The sequence below is a fragment of the Anguilla anguilla genome, chromosome 12, assembly GCF_013347855.1.
Source record: "Anguilla anguilla isolate fAngAng1 chromosome 12, fAngAng1.pri, whole genome shotgun sequence".
NCBI lineage: Eukaryota > Metazoa > Chordata > Actinopteri > Anguilliformes > Anguillidae > Anguilla > Anguilla anguilla.
Genome location: NC_049212.1, coordinates 14,081,582 through 14,103,948, shown reverse-complemented (window position 1 = coordinate 14,103,948; position 22,367 = coordinate 14,081,582). Strand labels below are relative to the sequence as shown.

Sequence of the window (22,367 nt, the reverse complement as noted above, 5' to 3'; positions counted from 1 at the left end):
CTAGGGGTGCAAGAAAAATCCCATGTACCGAAAAATCATCCCAAAAACAGCTGACGGTTCAGAATAAAAAACAAACCCGGCAAACTGTGGTTCGTATATTACAAAATTATTTCATTTTAATTGAATTTAGTCTAATAGTTTAAAAAGTACAGAGACAATTTTCAGACAAAATACTAAAAAGACCTACAGAAGCCCAAAAACCCAGGCGCCAACTGGAGAAAGTGTCAATTGATTAACATAATCGTGAGCTCGCTCATTCTTTCAAAAAGACAGCATGCTGATTTATTTGGAACGCACTATACCATGACTGGTACTTAACTGTCACTTGGTAAGCATGCTATCTGATAATAGATACTTTGGCGAAAGTAAAGATACATTGGTTTCTCCTAACGAGTTTAGTGAGTTTAGTAAAGAGAACAGACTATAAATATAAAATTGAGAACTGCATTGAAACATGTCTTGTTAATATAAAGTCTTATTTCACTGAAAATAAATAGCACTGTTCAAAAATGTTAGTCCCTATGAGTCCCCCTCCCCACCCCACCCCCCATTACATACCATACCATGAACTCTGTATCGTGATACGAATCGTACCGTTGAGTGCACTGCAACATCCCTACTTGGAATCCTTCATTTCCCATGAATAGTTTTATGTCAGTGAGCAGGTTTCCGCACTTGAAACATTTCAGACCACACTGACTTCATCCTTCTACAGTCCACAGTTCAAAATGTAAACTCTTTGTGAGAGCATCATTAACCACATACCGCATTATGGAAAATGAATGTGTTAGCTGTCTGAGGACTGATCTGGCTAATTAAATGTTCTGGGATGCAAGGACGGGGCGTTCATTCGTAATGGCCGTTTCTCGCACACCGTGACCTCAAGAAGGTCAATCATCCCTCAATAAAAGTGTCTAATTAAGAACAATTAACGGCTCATTACGATTACAGTTGCAAAGTGAGTTGTTAGCCTCTGTGAGGGAAAGGGTCTGAGAACATTTCATCGGGTCAGCTCTGAAACATGCTGATTTAATGCAGCCAGAATATTCGCTGTCACAAGTAAAATCAGCGGCTCAGTATGGGTGTGTAATCTACCAATAACCCTTCACGTTACTCAACCTATTTTTCAAAATGGCGAAAACTCAAGTACAGACCAGGATTATGGACATTTTTGGAAATACATAACGGTCAGGAGAATGTGTTGTGCTACGTTACAAGCTCCTGTGGATGACTGAATGACAGAACTTGTCTCCGCTCGAACAAACACAGTTGAGTCAGATAACAAGCCCAATGAACAAGGGTGTATCACGGCAATCAGCCAATTAAGAATACGCCAGATAAGCAGCCAATAAGCAATGGGATGTCAGGTGCTCAGTCTATGAATGAGAGTATAACAGGTAAACAGTCCAAAGAACAGGTGAGTGAGGTCATCACTCCATATTCTGTTAAATGCATGGGAACTCTTGAAACTGATTTAACTTCAAACAAAACAAACAAATTTTGCACTGCACTGATGCTTTTTATGAGGCTTATTTAATCTTTAGCATACGAAATACAGATATAAGCTATGCTTGCCATTAAGAGTAAGACTGGGGGGAAATAAAACAGGTCTTGATAATTTCTAAGCAGCCTGTTGCCCATGGCAGGGTAGGTCACCTTCCCATAAATCACTGCAGCGCTCATTAAAACATGACGAGAAGGGGGATGACAAGCCTTGGACAGCTTGGCAGCCGCCAAACTCATCACAGCGGCCCATGTTTTCCGCCGGACAGGAAATCAGTTGTGTAACAAATGTTCGTGCCATAATTCTTTAAAAGACTACCATAATGAAGGGTCTCGCAAAAGTGCTATTGATTTTGACAGAATGCTAATGCATTCCAGAGTCTGCAAGCCGTTAAGAGGAAGCTATCAAAAGTGTCTTCTTTTTTCACCCAAACACTGAAGGTCAGGCATTAAAAAAAATATATATATATATAATACAATCATATAATACAGGGCTGTCCTTAAAAAGAGAAAATTGTGTCTCCAATTGCAATGCAGCTCCACGCAAAAATGATGAAGCTTTAGACTGTCGCATCAAACACTGATCACCATAATCATAGCCTATTTATCATCACTTGCATCATTTATAGACCTCTGAATTACATTAAAATCAGCCTGAGGACCGAGTCTCTTCAAATTCATAATATTTGAGGAACGCTGTCTGAAAGACATAGTCTGTTAAAGCTGCAGAGCTTTAAAACTTTAACTGCCCTCAACTGACAGCAATGACTGACAAGCACTTTCCCATAAAAAAACACCTTAACCAGTCCCAAATCTCCCAACTGGACACAGTCAAAGCAGACCATCGTGAGATCGCCTTTCCCAAACTGGCAGTCAATCAGAGATATGAGCCAAAACAAAATGAGAGAATTCAAAGTGCCACTTATAAATCAGTCTGAAAAAGCTATCTACATCAAAAATAACCAAACAATGTGGTTACAACTGAAAAATGAGACAAGCAGCTATGAACATTTGCGCTTCAACTAACTAATATGCAAAACGCAGGCAAAAAAAACATAAATAGAATCCATTTGAAGCGTGTTCAAATTGGTTTCCTTTTGATTCTGTGAGCCATTTTGCATTCCAAAGAGAAAAACTGACAAACCCCGAGAACAACATGCGTCTGCACACGCTGCTCTCCCCCACAGTGTTTCTGAGACACTGCGGTAAGCAGAGCAGCTTGCACCTATCGCTGATTACGGCACAGCATCTGACCCCACAATGAGCTAATCTCCGCTGCTAGGGATTACATCACAGAGTGAGCCTCGCTCCCGGGAGCGGGAGACGGTGCCGCACATGCCCTCCTGGCCCCTCCCGCTGAATGTGACGGAGGGGAGGAGCTGAGAACTCGCAAGTGGCCAATCTCGGGCTCCTTTGACTCGCCCGGCTTTCCATCTGAATGCAGTGGCAAAATCCTTTCTGCGTGTGTGTGTGTGTGTGTGTGTGCGTGTGTGCGCGCGCATGCTTTTCAGTACGGCAAAACCCCGTTCCCTTCTTTTGTCTCTGCCACTCTATGGGATGCCTTCACAGCTTATACAATGCAAATCAGCGTGGTTTCCATTCACAAGAGTGATTAAAATGCAAAAGACGGCCTTTCTTCAAACACCACTGATGGAAGGCATAAAATAAAATATCCTTGACAGGCGACAACCACAGTCCCAAGGCTTCCAATTGTTTATTTATTTACTGAATTGCTTGTATCTGCAGAGCCATATATAAACAAAACTTCAAACAGGCAACAGAACTGGCAAATATAGCCTAATCATACAGCCAAAAAGAATTTTACAAATCCGAAAAATTAAATCTAAAATATCTTATTTCTAAACAAGTAATAATCTTCATATTTAGCAATAAGACATGGATGCGAGAGCTTTGTATGGTACAACTATAACAACTGTGTGCTATAGGCTTAAAATATTAGGGGGGGGAAAGCAACACTGAAAATTCAACACAAATATTTTTGTGCAAGTAAACTCTCTAGTTTTGGAGTCATTAGAATATCTAACATATATTCCGAATGTTAATAAATATTTGTTTGTTTATTCTCTGCCAATTGCAATGGTAAAAAAAGAGATCATAAAAAATGTATGATAACACTTTCATACTAGGATTCAAAAGCAAATGCCAAAGCTCTATGATTGGTTCGGATTGGAATGGGATCATGATGACTCAAACCAATTTTTTTGGATCCACAAGCATCACTATTCCCATCATTACAAAACTAGATCACAGTGGCCAACTAACATCGCAGATGAGAGTCCTACTTCCAATTCAATAGAAGTAGGGGCTCTAAAATAAGCGTCCAGGCTGATGCAGGTCTTCAACCCTACTTGGATACATCTGAGATGAATAAGCATGCTAATCTGGAGATGCCCGTGTGTATGTACAACTAGACTCTACCTCAGGCACACCAAATAAATAAAAAATCAATTTCCATTTTCAAAACACACAAAAAAATGGCTACAGCCAGCTAGTGCCAAGCTTTCCCCACCACTATTCAATCAAGATGCACCAACAAAGCAATAAATAAATAAATAAATAAGTTTGATTGTCTTAGCTCGAGTTAATCAGCTTTTTGACTTAAGGATACAAGTTCAAATGTTCCATAAGTACCTCTGGATACCAAACCCAATGGTTAATGACCAATCAGAAAAGAGCCTCTGCCCCCTCACCCCATTCACACTCAATCAAGAGGACCACTGCGCATTTGTACCAGTCTCATATGGATTGCTATTCTGCTGCTCCTCATTTCAATAAAGGCAAATGTAAGGCCTGCATTTTAATTGAATACTCATTAACTTAGAGATGCACAGGACAAATCACTTTGCTTGAATCTGTCCACCAGTGTACGCCACTTCAAAACATTTTCCCCCTCTTTCTTACTCTCCACTGTATAATACAACACAAAATTCAACAAGAGCTGGGATTTTTCAAGAAGCAATTCCCAAAAAAGGCTAAATCTGTATTCTTTTTAAGTTTCCTCCTTCTTTAAAATAGCCAATTTAATGCCACAGATGTTAACCATCTTAGCTGCCTCAAGTTAGCCCGAACCAAGGATTTCAACACCATTGAACACAGAAGTGTTTCTTTCATCCTCGGCTTTCCATATTAAAAATATCTGTCTTTTTGATAGCCTAATCTAAATTAAATAAACCTTGAAAACAAGCCTGGCAGACTTGTTTCTATATCCGTGGATGTTTCTATTATTTTCCCCTTGCTTGAAAGAGCAATATAGCTCAAAACCGAATGTTTCTGCTTCAAGTACGTAATAAAAAAAACCGCCCAGAATGCCATGAATGTGCCCATTTGCATTTCCCTGGCCGTATGCGTCAGAACGGCAGCCACGCACTGAGCAGCTGCGCCACTGACGTAGCGTACAACGCGACAACACAAAAGACAAAAGGACACAAAGACCTTGTGCTTCTCCGCATTGTTTTTGGGTCACAAATCACATCACAACTTGTAGCCTGCAACTGATAACACAGCTGAGTGCTTCTCATTGATCTCTAAAGGATGGGAAGAAACATAGAAAGCAGAGGGGGGAAAAAAACGCGTCTGACCCTGTTTAAGGGGCGCAAACAAACACACACAAGCTATAGGCAATATGAAGATATAAGCATAAAGACATAAAACAGAATTGAGAAAAATCTGACGGGACAAAAAATACACATAACACATGTGTATTTAATAGAAGAACAATGTAAGAAGTAAGGTGAACGCTGATGCCAAGCATTATGAAATATGAGAAGATCCATTTAGAATATCTAATCCAGCATCAGAGTACTGAGGGCTACTGTTCATGGCATTTGTCTAAACTCCACTCACGTAATATGCATTACTGAATGCAGCCCAGTCTCATATCAGCGCTGGAATTTTGTTGTAAATTGCCATGCACAATATTACAAATATCCAATGAAGCACCACAACTAGACTGCCTCAAGAGAGCAATGAAACTGATAATAATCAAATACATCGGGCAATCTGTATTTTATTATGACACAATTGGATATTTTCCAGAAAACCATTTAAGGCTTACTCTTTGGAAGAGAGCCATGCTCATTTCAAAGATGCAAGATCTAAGTGCAGATAAGTAATGAATTATCAGTGACTTGAAACCACACGTAAATAGACATGTAATTAGACTCATCCAAAACAAATCTTTGAAATTTCTCTCTGGGAACAGATAAGCAATACCAATAGACCCCTGATTAATTGCTGCATCCGGCTGCAATTTTACCGAGTTGACTGATTATATGGAACTTATTTCAGCTCCATGTATCAAACATCAAGCGCAATTGAACTGAAGCCTTCTGGTAAAAAAATTCGTCAAATGGCCAATCTTTAGATACCTTGCTGACTGCATTAAGACTTCACCTGCAGCAAAGCTTCTGCAGACCAAATTACATTTGCCTTCAATGAAACACGTCCACTCACATGGTCTTTGTCTAAATTCTTGATTTAAATGCTAATTCATCTTGCTTACCCATTTAATGACCATCCCGCGTTACAATCCTCCAGCTGTTAGCTGCCCCACCCCCTTTTCTCTTTAAAGCCTGTTTTCAGACAGCACTTGATAGTGTTTGCCTCTTGAATACACGCAGTAACAAAGTAGCCAAACACAATGCGGACAAATTTTAATCTGCTAAAACACGGACTTCTGTGTCTTGTTTGTGCATTGTTTAATAAAGCCATTCTGTTTCCATCTACTGTCGCAAAACAATGAGTCTTCACTTATAACACATAGCTACAAAACCAGCAGTTTCTTTAATTTGGTGTGTATTATAGGCTACGTACGGATTAGAAAATGTAAAAAAAGAAATAGCTATATTTTGGTCTACTGAAACTACCCAATGATGGCACTGTTTTTCACGCGGAGAGCAACTTGTGATAAAGATAGTTCTTAGAATAAAAACTAACGGATTCTTCCCGCCCAGGCTCACAGTTCATTGATTGGGTGGAACTGTCTTCAACACAATGCAGGTAATAGCTACGTGCAGGAATAAAGTTGCAAAGCATTATCAGCTACTAATCGTAGCTAAGTATTTTAGGAATACAGCTAATTAAACAACTATCTGTGGATAAAATTCCGGTTAAATGCTGGTTGTCTTTTGAATCGACTCGTCAATTAACACATTTTAAACGATAGGAAGCTACGGGTTCCTGCACATTTGCGCGATAGATGAGTTCGAGTAACAAAGGTTGTAACCCGATAGCTACAGTGTGTTTGAATGTATCCTTACAAAAATAACGAAATAACTGATGGTGAGTTCAAAGCGCTGGCTTTATACATTTTGATTAACTTTGACAGTACATAGGCTGACATAAGAAATGTGAAATAAGCAAATCAAGTGCATGCGCATCAGTCTCCAAATTTGTTAATCGACTGATGCAACGATATTGTGGCTCGGTCTCACAGCTCTGGGATAGGCGTGATGATGATGAACTCATGAAATCAAATTTAATTGGCCGCATAGCGACTGTGCCAAAACCAAGACGTTATTTCCTGAACTGAAAAGTTATCTACCTGGATTAGTTCAACAAATGTAACCCGTGGCTTGCCACATTTAAATAACGCTTGCTAGCAGGGTACTTTGACATATCTAATGTTTAATTAATCTGTGCATATTTAATATTTGATAGAATTTCAGCAAGCTAGCCAATATCTGTAAATTAAATACTATGCTACGTTATTGTAAATTAAAATGCACCGCCAACGGTAGCCTACTCCACTCTCTTCATCGACAAGTTTATGGCCATCTTAATCTTACGATGCTCTGATTTACAGCTTCGCCTAAACCAAATCGTTCAGTTTAACAAAAAACGATTTTGGTAAGACCAAGCCAATCATATAAATATTTTGAAAACAACAATGGTGGTCTTGACTAACCGAGTTGCAACTTAAAACCGTTAAACAGGCTACATACATTAATAACATTACCAATGTTAGCTCGCGCCAGCTACCTAACATCAGCTACAAGGTGCAAACAGCCAAACAGGCGTAGCTATCAAGTATTGCACAGTACAACCCGAGCGCACCGAACAAAACAGACTGATGATTCGAAATAATTGTTAAATACTACTTTAGTTCCAACAGGCCAACTGCTCCAGAAAAGAAAATAAGCTATTTACACAAATAAGCTGCAACTTAACAGTTCTCCGTTTTAAGACAGTTCATGTTTCAGAGAGAAAACAAATTATACAAAAACAGTCATGCATGGTGGCAATGCACCTCGCAGCTTGTACCAAAACTTCAATCGGGTTTTTCTTTATTAAATGTTTCAGCTGTTATAATTAACATCTTACCTGCAGTGCCAAATAAAATGAATGCCCAGATGAGATCCTTGGATTCAAGCATTGCAATCGCTAAATAAGTGAAATTTCTTGCTTTATAAAAGTACGTCCTCCGAAATAATACGTTGGGGACCTTGAACGGGTGGGTGGTAATTCAATGCAATTTTCCTCCTACTTTTATACTATTATTATTAAGAATATTATTTGAATGTTCCTGGGTTGATTTCAGCACTCTTGCTCGCACGCTTCCCACAGCACGAGTGACATAAAGCGGCCTTAGCACACAAACACGAATTAATCCGCCTGGGCAAAATCACTTGCGCACTTGTCTTGATGGGCCATTGAATGTACTACACAACCCCGTCAAATAGTGCGCGTAGTTCACTGCAGCTGAAAGGACGGCTCACCTGCTACTGTGAGACCCATGGAACTGTTCAGTGGTGGTACCTCAAAAACAGCGGTTAGGGTTGGGCTATAATTTGGCTACGGCAAACATATTGCAGTTGGCACACCTTATCTTCATGGTCAAATTTTAGATGTTCATTTTAATAACAACATTTAATTTAACAGCATTATGGGCCAAACTATATGGAATTGTTCTTACCCTGTTATGGATAATTATCAACAATAGTCCTAAATCAATGACAATCCATGTCAGTTTTAACGTGTTTAAGCATTCGCTGGATATGCTGTAGTAATTTCTAATAGCGTCCTGGATATTGCTGGCGTTGCTAGTTTGCGAATGGACAGCGGATCATGGATACACACCATAGTGTCAAGCCAAACACAGCTGTTTTATTGTTTATAGTTATTACAAGAAAACCACCTGAAACACTGTCACAGCCAGTTTAGTTAACCAATGAGCGATGGCGCGCCAGCTTTGCCCTGAACCGTGGGCTTGTTGTGTTCACCTGTTTCTCAGATTGCAAACCGAAATTAACTCGTTCATTAATTGCAACGGCTATTTTTAGAGATACTATAGCTTAGCTAATTTATATGCGTTTTGTATTTAGGATAATTTACGAGCCGCGAGAGTGAATTTAATGTCACGATAGATTTTATGCTTATATTTTTTATAAAACTTTTTTTTATGCTTGAAGAACGCACATTCTTTGAGACTTCTGTACCTTAATGGCTCTGGAATAATCACAGTTTTGTTGTATTCGCGGCTTTTGAAGTAGGCTAACCTAGGATAAAAACATGCCAGCTGTAAACGTCATAGGCTAGTCCCAAGTAAAATGTATTTGTAAATGTCTCTAGCTAAATTTTATCTGGCGAACCTGATCATGAGAATCTTTACGACGTGTTTTGGAGATAGCAAGAAACTACAGTGTAGCCTATTTTTTACAGGTTCATACGTGGGGGACTTATTTCCATTTCTAAATAATAATGCCCTAGATTGAAACCATATTTATTTACTCTAAATCTAAATCAATCCATGTATTTTAAGTCAATGTGTAGGAGTGGAAGATTCTTAAAAACCCATGCATTCAATTTTAAGCAATTTGTTTTTTTTTGTTTTTTTTTTTTGCTTTGTTTTACTAGTAGACTAACTCGTCAAATATATAAGGCAATGTAGCTGCAAATATGTCCCTTATTTTATTGTACCAAACACCAGGATTTATGGTTCATACTATATTTGCATCTGAAAAAGGCTGTGGCCACACATGGTTCAAATTACAATGCTACTGGAGCCATTTATGTCTTCATGACAGATAAGTCCCGGTCTTGAAATGTTCACATCTGTTGTATGCTGAATCCTTTGATCTTTTTGTGTCATAGCCTCTTCTCTGACAAGCAATCAGGCATCTTAATATCAGGGAAATGTCATGTCAGCGAGCCAGGAAATTGAAACGGCCTTTGAGGAACATTGGATTATACATGCCTGTACTTTTCAGTCATAGCCATGATGCAAGCTATTTACAATATGACCATTAATTATTAGTTTCATTAAAAATTCTTCTGATATTTTCAGGGGAAAAGCTTAAAACCACTTCTTCCACCTGTTTGTGTCTGTCAATCATTGTATACTCCTCCTGTAAAGTTATCACACAGTAAAATATTCAGTGTTAAATCAACTCTTACAGAGTACATTTTGCTCTAATAGAGTGAAGGTGAGTTGAATTAACCCTGGATATTTTGCTGTGCACAGCTAAACCATTCATTATTTTGTTTGTACAAAAAGCACATCCATGCAGGTGGTCACAGTCCACCACCCATCTATCCATCCATCCATTATCTAACCTGCTTATTCCCAGTTGGGGTAGCTGGGGCACTGGAGCCTATCCCAGCATGCACTGGGGTAGAGGCTGAAAAGCACTCTGGACAGGTCACCAATCCATCAAAGGCAACACACGCCATTCACTCACACACTCATGCCTCCAGGCAATTTAAACTATCCAATTAGCCTAACCTCCATGACTTTGGACAGTGGGAGGAAATAGGAGTACCTGGAGGAAACCCAAATGGACACGAGGAGACCGACAGACAGGTCCTGGCCAAAATTCAAACTGGGGACTTATTTGATGTGAGGTGACTGTGTTATTCACCGCACAGGTAACACACTCTCAAATAGCTTAATAGTGCAGAATCTGTCCTCACAAAAAGAGTAAATATTTACATTTTGACAATAGTTATGAAGGCCCATCATTAATATTCCTAGTTCCCAAAATGTGGGTTAGGACCCACTGGTGAATTATGGAAGGGATTGTGGATCACAGAATTATACTTAAAAAAATTATCATAAAAATTGCATGGAAAAAAATGTGTACTGACATTCAATGCAGTATAGTTAAAACACTGTGCTTGTTACATGCAGTGCAGTAATTACCCAGTACATATAGCTGCTTTAATATATATCAATATATTGATTTTAATTGTAATTTAGTTAGGGATGGGTCACATAAAATGCATTCATACCTTAAGTGGGCCATAAATTGGCCTTTTTAGACCAAGAGAGGCTAGTTGTTTTTTTTTCTTTTTTTCATTTTATCAAATTTATCTAAGAATATAGCATGCCTATTGTATTTTATACAGTAGAGTCTACAGCAGTGGAACCAACAATATATTTGGCAGCACCCGTGGTATGGTGTGCTTAATGTAAGTCAGGCAGCATTGCTATGAGAACTGTTGCTTAATTGCCCCCCTAGCTAGCTGTAGCATGCCGATAGGTTACTATTTTGTCCTTATTGAGAGCTACATCACCAATCTGAATCTTTGACTGGAACTGCACCATAGGCTGGCAAGTGACATCCTCGAAGGAGAGAGGGGTCAGTGCTTCTCTTGTTGCTCACAAAATGTAAATGTGAAATACGGAAAGGCGGTTGTGTTCTGAATACTGCTGGTGCTGACCTGTTATTGACCCCCTCCTTACACAGTAAATATTTTCATATTAAATCATCTTGAGGCCTGGATGACTGATGATAAATGAATATGAATGTGGTAGATTAGCTCAAAATGGATTAAAGGAACAATGTTTAAAAAAAGGAAAAGACTGCCAGTTGACTCAGGGCATGACTAACAAAGCTGTTAGTATAGATATCAAACATTTCCAGGTCAGCTGCAACACTCATATGGAAATAAATAAAAATGCTGCAGTTTTCAGCTCTATGCTCAGCTCTGACATTAAAGTGAAATATTGCAATGTTTTTTTCTTTAAAAAAAAAAAAAAAATGATATTAAAATGTTTCCAGTACAATGAAGACATAAGATAAGGGTCTGTGTTGGAACCTTAGCAAAAGCAATGGCTACCATAAAATGAGCTAAGTATAATGGAAGAACACAATTAGACAACACACTGTTCTCATTCTGTAGTACAATATTGGGCTTTCCCTCCTTCACCACAGCAGATGATCCACATGGCATGTGTCACAAGTCACAGTTTCCAACTGATAACATATTTCAGGAAAAAACATAACAATTTTGCTGTGTACTTTCCACAGAGCTCTGTTGATTGAGAAGTGCATTTCAGATGTTTTTTTTTCCCATGGATTATTTTCCTAAAATTGCTTGAATCAGTGTTACTGCACACAGGCAGAGACCATTGAACTAATTGCAGTGGTGTTAACGCTGTTTATGCTGATCACTGAAACAGCATAATGGGATTTGGTTTGTTGCCTGTTCTTTGGTCAGTCTCGGGTTATCATTATGGATTTTTTTTCTTTGTATAGTTGTATTGAGCAGACCTTCTGCGCTCTGCCCTTAACCCTCTGTGCTGCTCTGAGACTGGTACACAGATTCTTATCCTCCTCCTCCTCCTCCGTAAGAACACCTCTAAGAACACCGTTTATCTGATGGGAATACAACTGCTGTGGGCCAATTTCCTTTCCTCGCAACTGAGCTTGAGTTATATCCAGTTGCCTTCCGGCACATTAGCCACACCCCAGCACCATGCCTTAATACCATAGTGACGTTATGCATCCTGTCAACATCACAGACAAAGCCCAGGACTTCAGCAGTTAGCGCTAGTAACGTTTCTGCTTTATCAGTGCAAAATCACTAGAAATCCAGAACCTGCCATCTCCTGTTTTTCTGAATACTTGTGCTGCTAATGTCTCCATGCACTGATGTTTCTTATGCTGAGTGACACATATCTGCAAGAATCATTGCTCCCCCCAGTCAGGAGGTGAGTTTACGACTTGTAGCACATCCACCTGTCCAATGACGCCCCTCGACAGACACATCACCTCGACATACCGGCAGTAATGCCTACAGTACCTTTACTCCTATATACATTCTGCATGTTCCTTAACTGGATAAATCTTATTTGAATTTTGTTGCAGCGCAAGCCATGTTTAATAACAATGTTAAAACATTCAGTGATGTTGCTCTGTTACATTGGACAGTTGGTATAAAGTAACTTCTCAGCTATATGGCTCTGGGTATAATAATAATAATACTAATAATAATAATAATAATAATAATAATAATAATAATAATAATAATAATAATAATAATAATAATAATAATAATCAAAGATAGCTCTCCACATAATTTCTGCAGTTTTGTATTACAGCTCCCAGAATCACACTGTATAATGCAGAATTTGAACTTGCTGTGACTCAAGGTCTCTGCTTCCCTCATAAATAAAGCACACACATCTGTGCATACCTATGAAAATGCCTTATAAATATTTTCATAAAGCTTTTTCTACCTTTTGTTTTGTTTCCCAGCAAGTGGTGATAAATTATTTATAGTCCTACCATTAAATGTAATTACGTGCATAGGTTTCATGTATGCAGTACAGTAATAGATGCACAGGATAAAAGGACAGCATCACCCTGTATTCCACATGCTTGGTTTAAGAAGGGAGGAGATTTATGTTGTTAGCTGGCCATCGCGGCTGACCATCGATTCCAGTGACTGTCACGTGACCTTGTCCTTACAAAGATCCTTGCAGATGTTGTACGTTATTGTGCAAGTACACTCATCACAGGAGCGAGACAATAAGCACAGAGTTATTTTGGTCCTTGGCATTTTTGGTTCTCAGCTTGATAGTGTTTTACTGCACCTGAATCTATTTTCAAGAACAATATATTTTAGCTAAATTGCCATCAAGGTGCCCGAACAGAGCTCTGGGACCCTGCTGTGAGCATGGTACTGCTGTAAACACCACCTAGAGTCTCCTACCACAGGAACAACCCAAAACCGAGACACTGTGAAGTCTTCATTAAGATAAAATGGCAGTCTGCGAGACATCAAAGTGATGATTCGCTTTATGTTCGGTGTCGTTATGAGTTTCACCATGATCAAACTGGTATTTTCTAGTGCCTGTAATTATTTTTGATGGCCTGTGTATTATCAGCAGGGAGCTTACTTAACTCATTGAATTTTAATGCACTTTTTTTCGTACTTTCACTTGAAAGGTAAATTAGTGTTTTGTTCTTAACAATGCACCCCAATCAGATTCCACGGATATGACAAGTCCTGCTAAATGAGAAATTTATGCTAACTTTATTAAATTAACTCTACAGTGGTTAGTGTCACATAAAGGACAAAATGTGCATCCGTTTGTGCTCGAGCAGCCATATGATCTGGATCTTTGAAGTGCTGGAGTTTTATGTGGAGATTTGATTTATCTGGCAATTCTTGAAATCAAGACTTGAAATGTGAAATGATGTGAGAATATACAAGCCCCGGCATGGTCTAAAAGAACCAGGTCAGCATGGCTAGGGGTTCCATAGTGATGCGAAACAAAGACAGCTGATCTCCGTGGAGTGAAACACACAGAATCATCCTAATGCAGGATTGTTTTGAGCTGCAGAATCTCAAACATACTTCATCCAGAGTTATGATCGAAAAAATAAATGCTAGCATGAAACTGTTCAAAGACAGGTCTTTGGTACATTTTTAAAAGGGGTAAATTCCTTTTGAACTCTTCACGGTTCAGTAATCTAGCCAGGGGTCTCATGCTTCATCTTACCCTCAGTTATTTCTGAAGTACCCTTGGATGATCTGTGGATCTGCCAGTTTTACATTTTAAACTCTGTCATGTTGTGATATTGTACATTACATATTCGAGTTATCTACTTTTGTATTTGTTTGAAAAAAAAGTACATATTTTCATTATAATTCTTGACTTATTGATATCCATCAGAAAATCACAGGTGTTGAGAAAAGCAATTGACGCTGAAAGCATAACTAATACACAAAGAAAAAAGAGAGCAGCCTTCGAATTCCAAGTGAAGGCTTATCGAGTTTTTTTTTTCATTCTTTTTTATGGTGCAAAAATCAATGATTGCTTATAGTGTTAAAAAATGAAACAAATCAAAATAAATATACAATCCAGTGACTCGGCGTGTGCAAAGCATTTCCACGTCTTCTTCAGGCGTCAGTGGACGCCTGTTGATATTCCTCAATTTACAAAGTTGCTCCTCTTTGATCTTCCCCCCACTCTTATCACAGAGGAAAAACAAATTCACAGCAGTTAGTTCTTCCTGCAAATCTTTCACAAAGGCAACTTGCCAGAGACAAATCCCTGCCTTTTAGGTCCCACTGACAGAACTCTCAACTGCAGCATTACAAGTGAGGACATGTGTAGATGAGGAAGATACAACCATTGCTTGTGAGAATAGGAATCATGATACACATGTCACTTTAGCTTTGAAATCTACTTTGGATGCCAGCAAAAATAATCCAAAAATAAATGAAAAAAAATAAACACATCAAAATGTCTTCTTAAAGGGAATCGCCTGACATTTTACTCATTTGGGCATTGCCTCTGTGCCTTTGTATGTTTTGTTTGCTGAACAAGTCACAGGAAATTGATGAGGGTCACAGGAAATTGATGAGGGTTCTTGGAAACCTAAGACGATCATGTTCAAATGAAGCATGCCCTCAAACAAACTTCCTGACTTCTTAGCTCTCATTCCTGCTCCTCCTTATGACAAGTGCTTGTATTTTTCAATGCTTCGGGTGTGGAAAAGCATTTCTACCAACAACTTAGAAGAGAGTGCTGCAAAGTAATGAAAATATTTCATTTTGCTTAAAAAACATAAAGAAATAAAAATAAAAAACATATATTAAGTACTTACCCAAATGGAGCCAATTCAGCTGGATCTATAAAAAATTATATCCTGTTAAATCAGTTAATTTCACAGTGCGGGTATGTGCCTTTATGGAGCACAGCTCCCAGGGTTATTTATCTGTACTGAAAAAAATCTAATAAACATGTGCCCAGGACTGCACCTATCTATAACCCAATCTCAAAGCACTGTTTTGGGTGTTAATACTCACGACAGGAAAAGATGAGGCGATCCTTCTTTCTCATGAATAAATTGTTCTTCAGTTGTTTTTTAATTGTTCCGTAAGTTGGTGGTGGTTGTCTGATCAAAGCACAGAAACAAATTGGTTCAGTGAAAGCCCACGATGGCTCTAATCTCTGACTAGGGCTGGGGACCCATTGTACTACTGTACCTGCAACGATACCCAGAACACATTTGTCACTCTTAAGGCTGGCTTGTATTGCTCTAGATGGCACCGTGGAGCCTCAACTGGCGCAAATGGGGAAAAATGATGATAAGAAATCTACTTAGAAAGTTGGCCTTTTGACATCTGTGAGGTGGCTTGAAAATGCCACTAACACACTTCCGAGAGTTTACCCTGAATCACTGCCCAGTATATGCTAACCATAGATCTGATTCTTCGCCTACTATGTATTCTTGTGTCTCAATTGCATTATCTAATTTATGTGTGCATACCACAGGGGAGTGAACATGCAATTTATGTATCAAGTTACACACTTCAACCCATTAAGAGTCTTCTGTAAGTGGTCTTGAGTACGACATGAGCTCAGCACACCTACATTTTTTTCTTTATTACATAACAATGCATGGGAAACCTATTTGTTGCCATGGTAATATGCATTACTGGAACATGCAGTGCGAGGTAAGTGTTTGGTCATCCTATTAAAAATGGCTTTTGGCTTCAGAAACTAAATGATTCCATTTACTGTCTGCTTATTTAAAAGGCACTGTCAAAGGAATTATAAGATAAAAGTGCAGCCACTTGATTCTTTTTTCATATTTTAATGAATGTCTGTATGTAAATAATATGTTTATAGAAGTAAAGCATTAAAGTATACATTTATCCCTGGACCATGAAGCAGTTTGTGGTTTTGCCTTTATCTAATAACTTATAATTAAATGGCTAGCACACCCAACATTTTACATTTTATTTTCTTATAGCATTTCTGTATTACATAGGCATTTTGCCATCCTGGCCTGAGATACATGCATTTTAAATCAAGTGTTATTTTCCTGCAAGTGCATGCTGGTTTGAGTGGGGATTTGGTAGATATAGGCCTGGGGAGGAGTCTCACCGAAAAGAAGGTGTTCTCCGTTGAATTCCCAGTTACCTAAATCCTGGCCTGAGATTTATACCCTCTTAATCTAGTTTTACCTGTACTGCTTTTGCTTGCACAAAATGTGGAGTAAATATGGCAAGCCTATCAGCCCAGCTCTGGCCAGGCTTTACAGCTCAATGGTCAGCAATGCAATGCTGATTAGTCTGATTCCTCCATTTAGTTTTCATGTCTTGGGAATTTTGAGAAAAAAAATCACATGGAATTGTCCATTGACATAGACACACTTGGCTACTCAATAAATATAAACATTGGGCCTCATTCACCAATATCTTCCTAAGTTTTTTCTTAAATTTGTTCTTGAGAAAATTTCCTAAGAAAAGTCTACGTCAGATTCACGACGTGTTCTTAAACCGCAGAATTGTTAGCACGTGTTCTTAAAATGATGAATCCCATTTTTCTCGTAAGTGTAAAGCGCGTGCCAGTTGTTCCTAATTAGCATAGGTAAACGCCCCGCCAATCCCCATAAAAGGGCATGAGACTGCAGGGCCATGTGCACACACAGAAATCGAAAAGAAAAGTTGAGAGCGAACAAAATCAATAATGCCCAAACGAAGATCTAAAGACGGTGGAGCACCGGACTCCAAATGTAAGACAAAATTCAGTAGTTCTGCAGTGGAGGTTTTGCTGCAGGAAGTGAACAGCAAACGATCTGTCATACTTAGTAACGTCAGTAGTGTATATAAAATAACACAAAAAAGATGCATGGGATGATATTACTCATTCAGTGAACGCTGTATCCGGAGAAGGGCACACAACTGATGAAGTAAAAAAATGGTTTGATGTCAAATCTGAGGCAAAATAAATAAATTAATTAATAAATAAAAATACTGGTGGGAGTGGGCGCAAGGAATTGCGTGTTATGCATTCAAACGACAAAGTGCTTCTCGTCACATTAGTACCGCTAATTAAATCAAGCGGCAGTAAACTGCATCGGAGTAAACCCGTCGCTGCAAGAACACTGCACAAAAAATTTATTGCCAGTCATTTTGATGTAACCCCCCTAGTGATGTTCTCCTCTTAAACATGTCCATGTGTTTAAAAAGTGTTACTTAAGTGCTTAGTTTGTATTCAAATTTAAACATTTGCTTTTTCAGTATAGACCAAATATTGCATAATCGAAACCCCCAAAAATAAAAGGTCACTACAATGGTTTGATTTTTATCACTTACTCCCGCTGAGGCAACCACCCTCTGAGATAGGACCTGGCACCTTAATGCTTTGTAAAATAATGAAAATAATTATTTAAAAATATTATAAATGATAAAAATATAATTGTAATTTAAATCCTATAATATTATACAACTGTAGAATTGAAGAAAACGCAATAACCAATTATTTTGCACAAACATGTCAGCACTCAAATGTGCGTAAGTGTGCTCTTGAGTGTGCGTAGATTCTGTTCTTACCTAAGAACAAATCCCAAATAAGAAAACATTGGTGAATGTCAGAATCTTCGTGAAAGCTGCGTAAGTGGGTTTTAAGAAGAAAATTGTTCTTAAGAACAGTTGGTGAATGAGGCCCATTGTTTCGTCAGAAGACATGATGTGTAAAAAAATTTGTATTGTAGTCAAGTCTCTTCATGAGCTTACTTACATAGAAATACAACAACAAAATGCAAGGACAATACTCATTAAAGGTTAAGCCATAAAGGGATGGGTGTGTCCTGTAATAGCTTCAAAACCCTGATAAAAGATGCAAGATAGAAATCATCCTAACCCCCCCCAAAAAAAAAATATATATATATGTGTATATATTTTTATATATTCAAAGATCATTACTTGATTAAATTTCAGATGATTAAAAGGCTGCAATAGTTCACATTTTCAACCAAAAGCTGCAGCTTTTTAAAAACCCTTCAAATGATTATTTTTTAAAAACAATCGCCATCCTGCGGGAGCCTGGCACAGGCACCGATGCAGCGGGATCTTGAGAAACACCGGCTGGTACGGGCCTCCCCTTATGCCAAAGACCATGAGTGCCCCTGGAATTTTCAGTCAATAAAGCTGAAGTCTATCACAGCCTCGCTTTAAATCCAAATCGATCGGGTGGACTGTGCACTTCTGTCAGCCGCATAATCACGGAGGAAACCACTCACAATCTCTAATCACGATCCCCCGCGTGCCCGCGGCTTCCACACCAAAATTTTCACAACGGCCTATTCATGATCTCATCTCCTCACGTGAAGAAAAACTGCAGATTTCTTTTAAAGCTGTTCCAAAAGTCCTCGCTTCACACTGAAATGCTCTGCGGCAGAATCTGAACAGGTTTCCGTTTGTATGTAGCATGGATGAATCCCCCCCTGCTCCCACTCCCATCCGTTTAGCCGTTTCGAGGCCTGTCTTGCTTCCAGGAAAACACAGGCCCAGAATATCTGAGGATCAGCAGGAGAGGCAGAGGGAGAGAGAGAGAGAGGAACTCAGAGAGTGAGCGAGTGAGAGAGAGCAGGAGAGAGAGAGAGCCTGTGCCAGCTGGTTGTGTTACTGTGGAGCTGTTAATGAAAGATGGCCTCCTTCCATATCTCCCCATAGCTTGTAGATTGTTCGGTCACACTCCAAGACTAGTGTGTGATTGGGAATCAACTAGCCTACCAAATGAAACCTCAAGCCAGAGCCTATTCGCCCTGGGAGGTTACACCATAAACATATAGCTATAGAAAAGGGGAATCAATTTATTTAAACTTTGATCCAAATATCACATTACCTTATCGTATTTTAACATGTTTTTCCATCTGATTAACACCTTAATCTGATAAGGTATGATGATCAGATGTCAGATGGTGCTTTCCCCAAATATAATACCCTGTCATCAGTATGTTTGCCTTACATTCTGTAATGAATAATTGCATTTAGATATTTACATCGCATTTTTTTTTTGCATATTTACATTTACATAGCACTCACAACACAGATGAAAACAGAAATAAGGAATATAAATGTGCAGAACGGTTGCGCAATTACAGATGGCCTATCCTTGCAATATTGGATTAACACACAAAATAAGTACTGTGGATTCTGTGAACGAAAATGTCCCATGTACCATAGCAAGACAACATTCATTTGTCCATTGTTTCACTTTACAAAATGACGGGTGGTAAGAGCTTCCCTAAAAAGGAGATATGGGCGACTGAGAGAATGTAGACAAATCTCGATGGTCAGAACCATTTCTAGTGTTTTTGCTATTATAATCATCTCTCTGTGACTTATAGTAGCCTTCAGAAAATATAATGCGTTGCCTGTCCATTGTTGCTGGATATTGCTCTTCCATGGTTAATAGAAAATCTATAAAGCATTCATGCTGTCCAATGTTCTGTTTTCTAAAGTTGTGCTTTACCTTTTCATCATACCATTGAAGACACCTTTCAAGCAGCAGCTCAGAAGTGTCTTCTGGATCCTTATTTATTTGTGTGATTTTTCAATTAAATTTATGAATATGACACGTCCTCTGCACACACACATCAGTACTTGAAATTCAACGACTTGTATACTCATCACCTATAAAATACTCCAAAATACAGTTGGGTTAGTCCTGGAGTGTAGCAAACAGCAGTATTATAAATGGCTTTGGGGATCACTGTACAATCGCAGAAGCATATTAGCATATGTTGATAAAGACATGGGAAAATGCCATCTAATGCCTTTCAAACTCCACACTGGCCTGCTATTTCATGTGTACAGAGTGCTGGTGCTCAGTGCAGCGATGTGCCCCATGGCCTGAAATGGGATCCTGGCCATGCTGGTGTGGACTACGGCTGAGAGTGGGGCGGCAGCTGAAGAATATGTGGTAGCCAGGGCATTCCTGGATGACGGAAGACAATTTGGTATGGCTCCGCAAGTACAATTGCACATTAAAAATCTGGGGAAGAAAATAGATAGGTTTTTTACAAATTAATATAACACATCTTGACATGCATAATCTGAGACGTCTCCCGGTGTGTTGTGCATTTAAGCTACACCATGAGCTACAAAGCCAAATGATTGCTGTAATACAACAGAGTTGCCTGGGTGGTGCGAAAGGGAATGACTTCATTAGAGAGAAGCGAGTTACTGCGTTCATGAAATTGCTCGTTATATATTTTGTGATTGGCTTCGGCAATGAATTATTTGTTCACGGAACTGTAAAATGGCCATTCAGCTAGCAGGATGAAACCCGCTTGGGGAGGGATGGGAGCTATCAGCGGCTCAATAAAGCCTGAATCTCTCTCTCTCAGGACACATACTGTATGTCATGCATGTCTATATACTCTGTCAGAAAAAGAGAGTATTGATGGAAAATGGGTAGATAAGATTATAAGAGCCAATGACGAGGGGGCTGGATCCAACAGGGGGGCTGTGATGTCTTTCAAAATCATTTGATCAGAACTTTGTTCAAGAATCAAACAAGATGCAGTGCCAACCATGTTGGAAAAAAAAAACATGGAAGTGCTCAAAATAATGTAAGATGCTCATATGTTAAAGTACACATTGTGAATATTGCATATAATGTGTTTTATTTACACTAGCCTATTTATAATATTTAAAAATATTTCACCAGGTAAATCCTTTCATGTTAAAATTATAAAACATTTTCTACATTTAATATTACTAATTGGCAAAAGACAGGACTCAGGACAAGTGAAGAGAGAAGTGTTAAGCTTTGTATGGCCCTTACACCTTTCCTCTTGTTTAAGAATAAGTCTTTATTATTCATTTGTTTTATTGAAAAGAATGCACTTTTTGCATTCTCTTTATGCTAACACTACTTACTACCTCTTCAAATAGAGTAGGGCTACTCAACTCCAGGTCCTACGAGCCATCTATTTGCTCCAACCATGCACTACACCGCCTAATTTAACAAATTATTTTGCCTCCTTGATTTAGAAAGTAAGGTCATTGGTAAAATATGGTGGTGTAATACGTGGCTGGGGCAAATACCTGCGGAACCTGCAGCCCTAAAATACTGGAGTTGAGTGGCCCTAAGTTGGGTTGTGGGAGAGCTAATCAGTTAATTCAGCAATTTTCTACTTTTCTTGTACTTCTGTTCCATGTGTTTAGTGAATAAAAAATTCTTAGATGCATTTGGGGTTCAACACGCAAAATGTTTTAGTAAATGGCTGTTTGGATTGGCTGTTGCATAATAAAAAAATATGAAACCTTATTAGCAAAGTACAAAGTTACAAATGTACCCTCAAGAATCTGGGGGCACCAATCACATTGCAGTCAGTCTATGCCAAAGAGACACCACATTTTATAGAAACTATCATAGCTCAGCGTTTGAATTTAAGACTGTTCTATTCTCTACAATACATTTATTTCTATTCATTAATATTTTTGGTTTGTCTTTTGTAATGGAAGCTTTTGCTTTCATTTAGAATTGGTTAGGGAATCTTTGGGTTGCAGGAGGCTGATAGTGTTGCTCTGCGGGAACAGGGATGCTGGAGTTGCTCTACCTTCACCCATACTATATGAGGAATAAATAATGAAGATACGTGCTTTGTTATTCTATTTTGTACCTCAATTTCACAATGTTTTTACTGCATTAATGACACTCAAGATACATTTGAGGTTAGATACATACAATCTGCTAGGCTGTTAGGACAGCTACTGGATTCATTGTAGTTTTCCTCACAAAACAGACCATGATTCTTTTTTATATAATCCTAACAACTTTTAACTTTAAACCAACATAACCAAGA

The 22,367-nt window shown here is 38.7% G+C and overlaps 1 protein-coding gene and 1 long non-coding RNA gene across 18 annotated transcripts in view; both read right to left on the bottom strand.

The window, feature by feature from the left end:
- ncam1b (neural cell adhesion molecule 1b) overlaps nt 1-8,120 on the bottom strand; it is a 202,546-nt gene extending 194,426 nt beyond the window's left edge. For 15 of the 16 annotated variants that reach the window (XM_035384407.1, XM_035384415.1, XM_035384409.1 and 12 more), the window contains exon 1: nt 7,846-8,120. In XM_035384407.1, the coding sequence (XP_035240298.1) occupies nt 7,846-7,897 (52 nt within the window). In that variant the 5' untranslated portion in view covers nt 7,898-8,120. Of the gene's footprint in view, nt 1-6,025; nt 6,047-7,845 lie in introns of those variants that run through there. The other variant, XM_035384412.1, reaches the window with a different exon arrangement.
- A 6,503-nt stretch (nt 8,121-14,623) lies between these two features.
- Nucleotides 14,624-15,652, bottom strand: LOC118208910. 2 transcript variants are annotated; one of them, XR_004761653.1, is made up of 3 exons: nt 15,568-15,652; nt 15,366-15,390; nt 14,624-14,726 (listed from the first exon to the last, which is right to left on the bottom strand). It is a non-coding gene; the product is annotated as an uncharacterized LOC118208910 (long non-coding RNA). The 2 variants fall into 2 exon arrangements; XR_004761652.1 differs by lacking the exon at nt 14,624-14,726 and adding an exon at nt 15,244-15,286.
- Nucleotides 15,653-22,367: the final 6,715 nt, after the last annotated feature.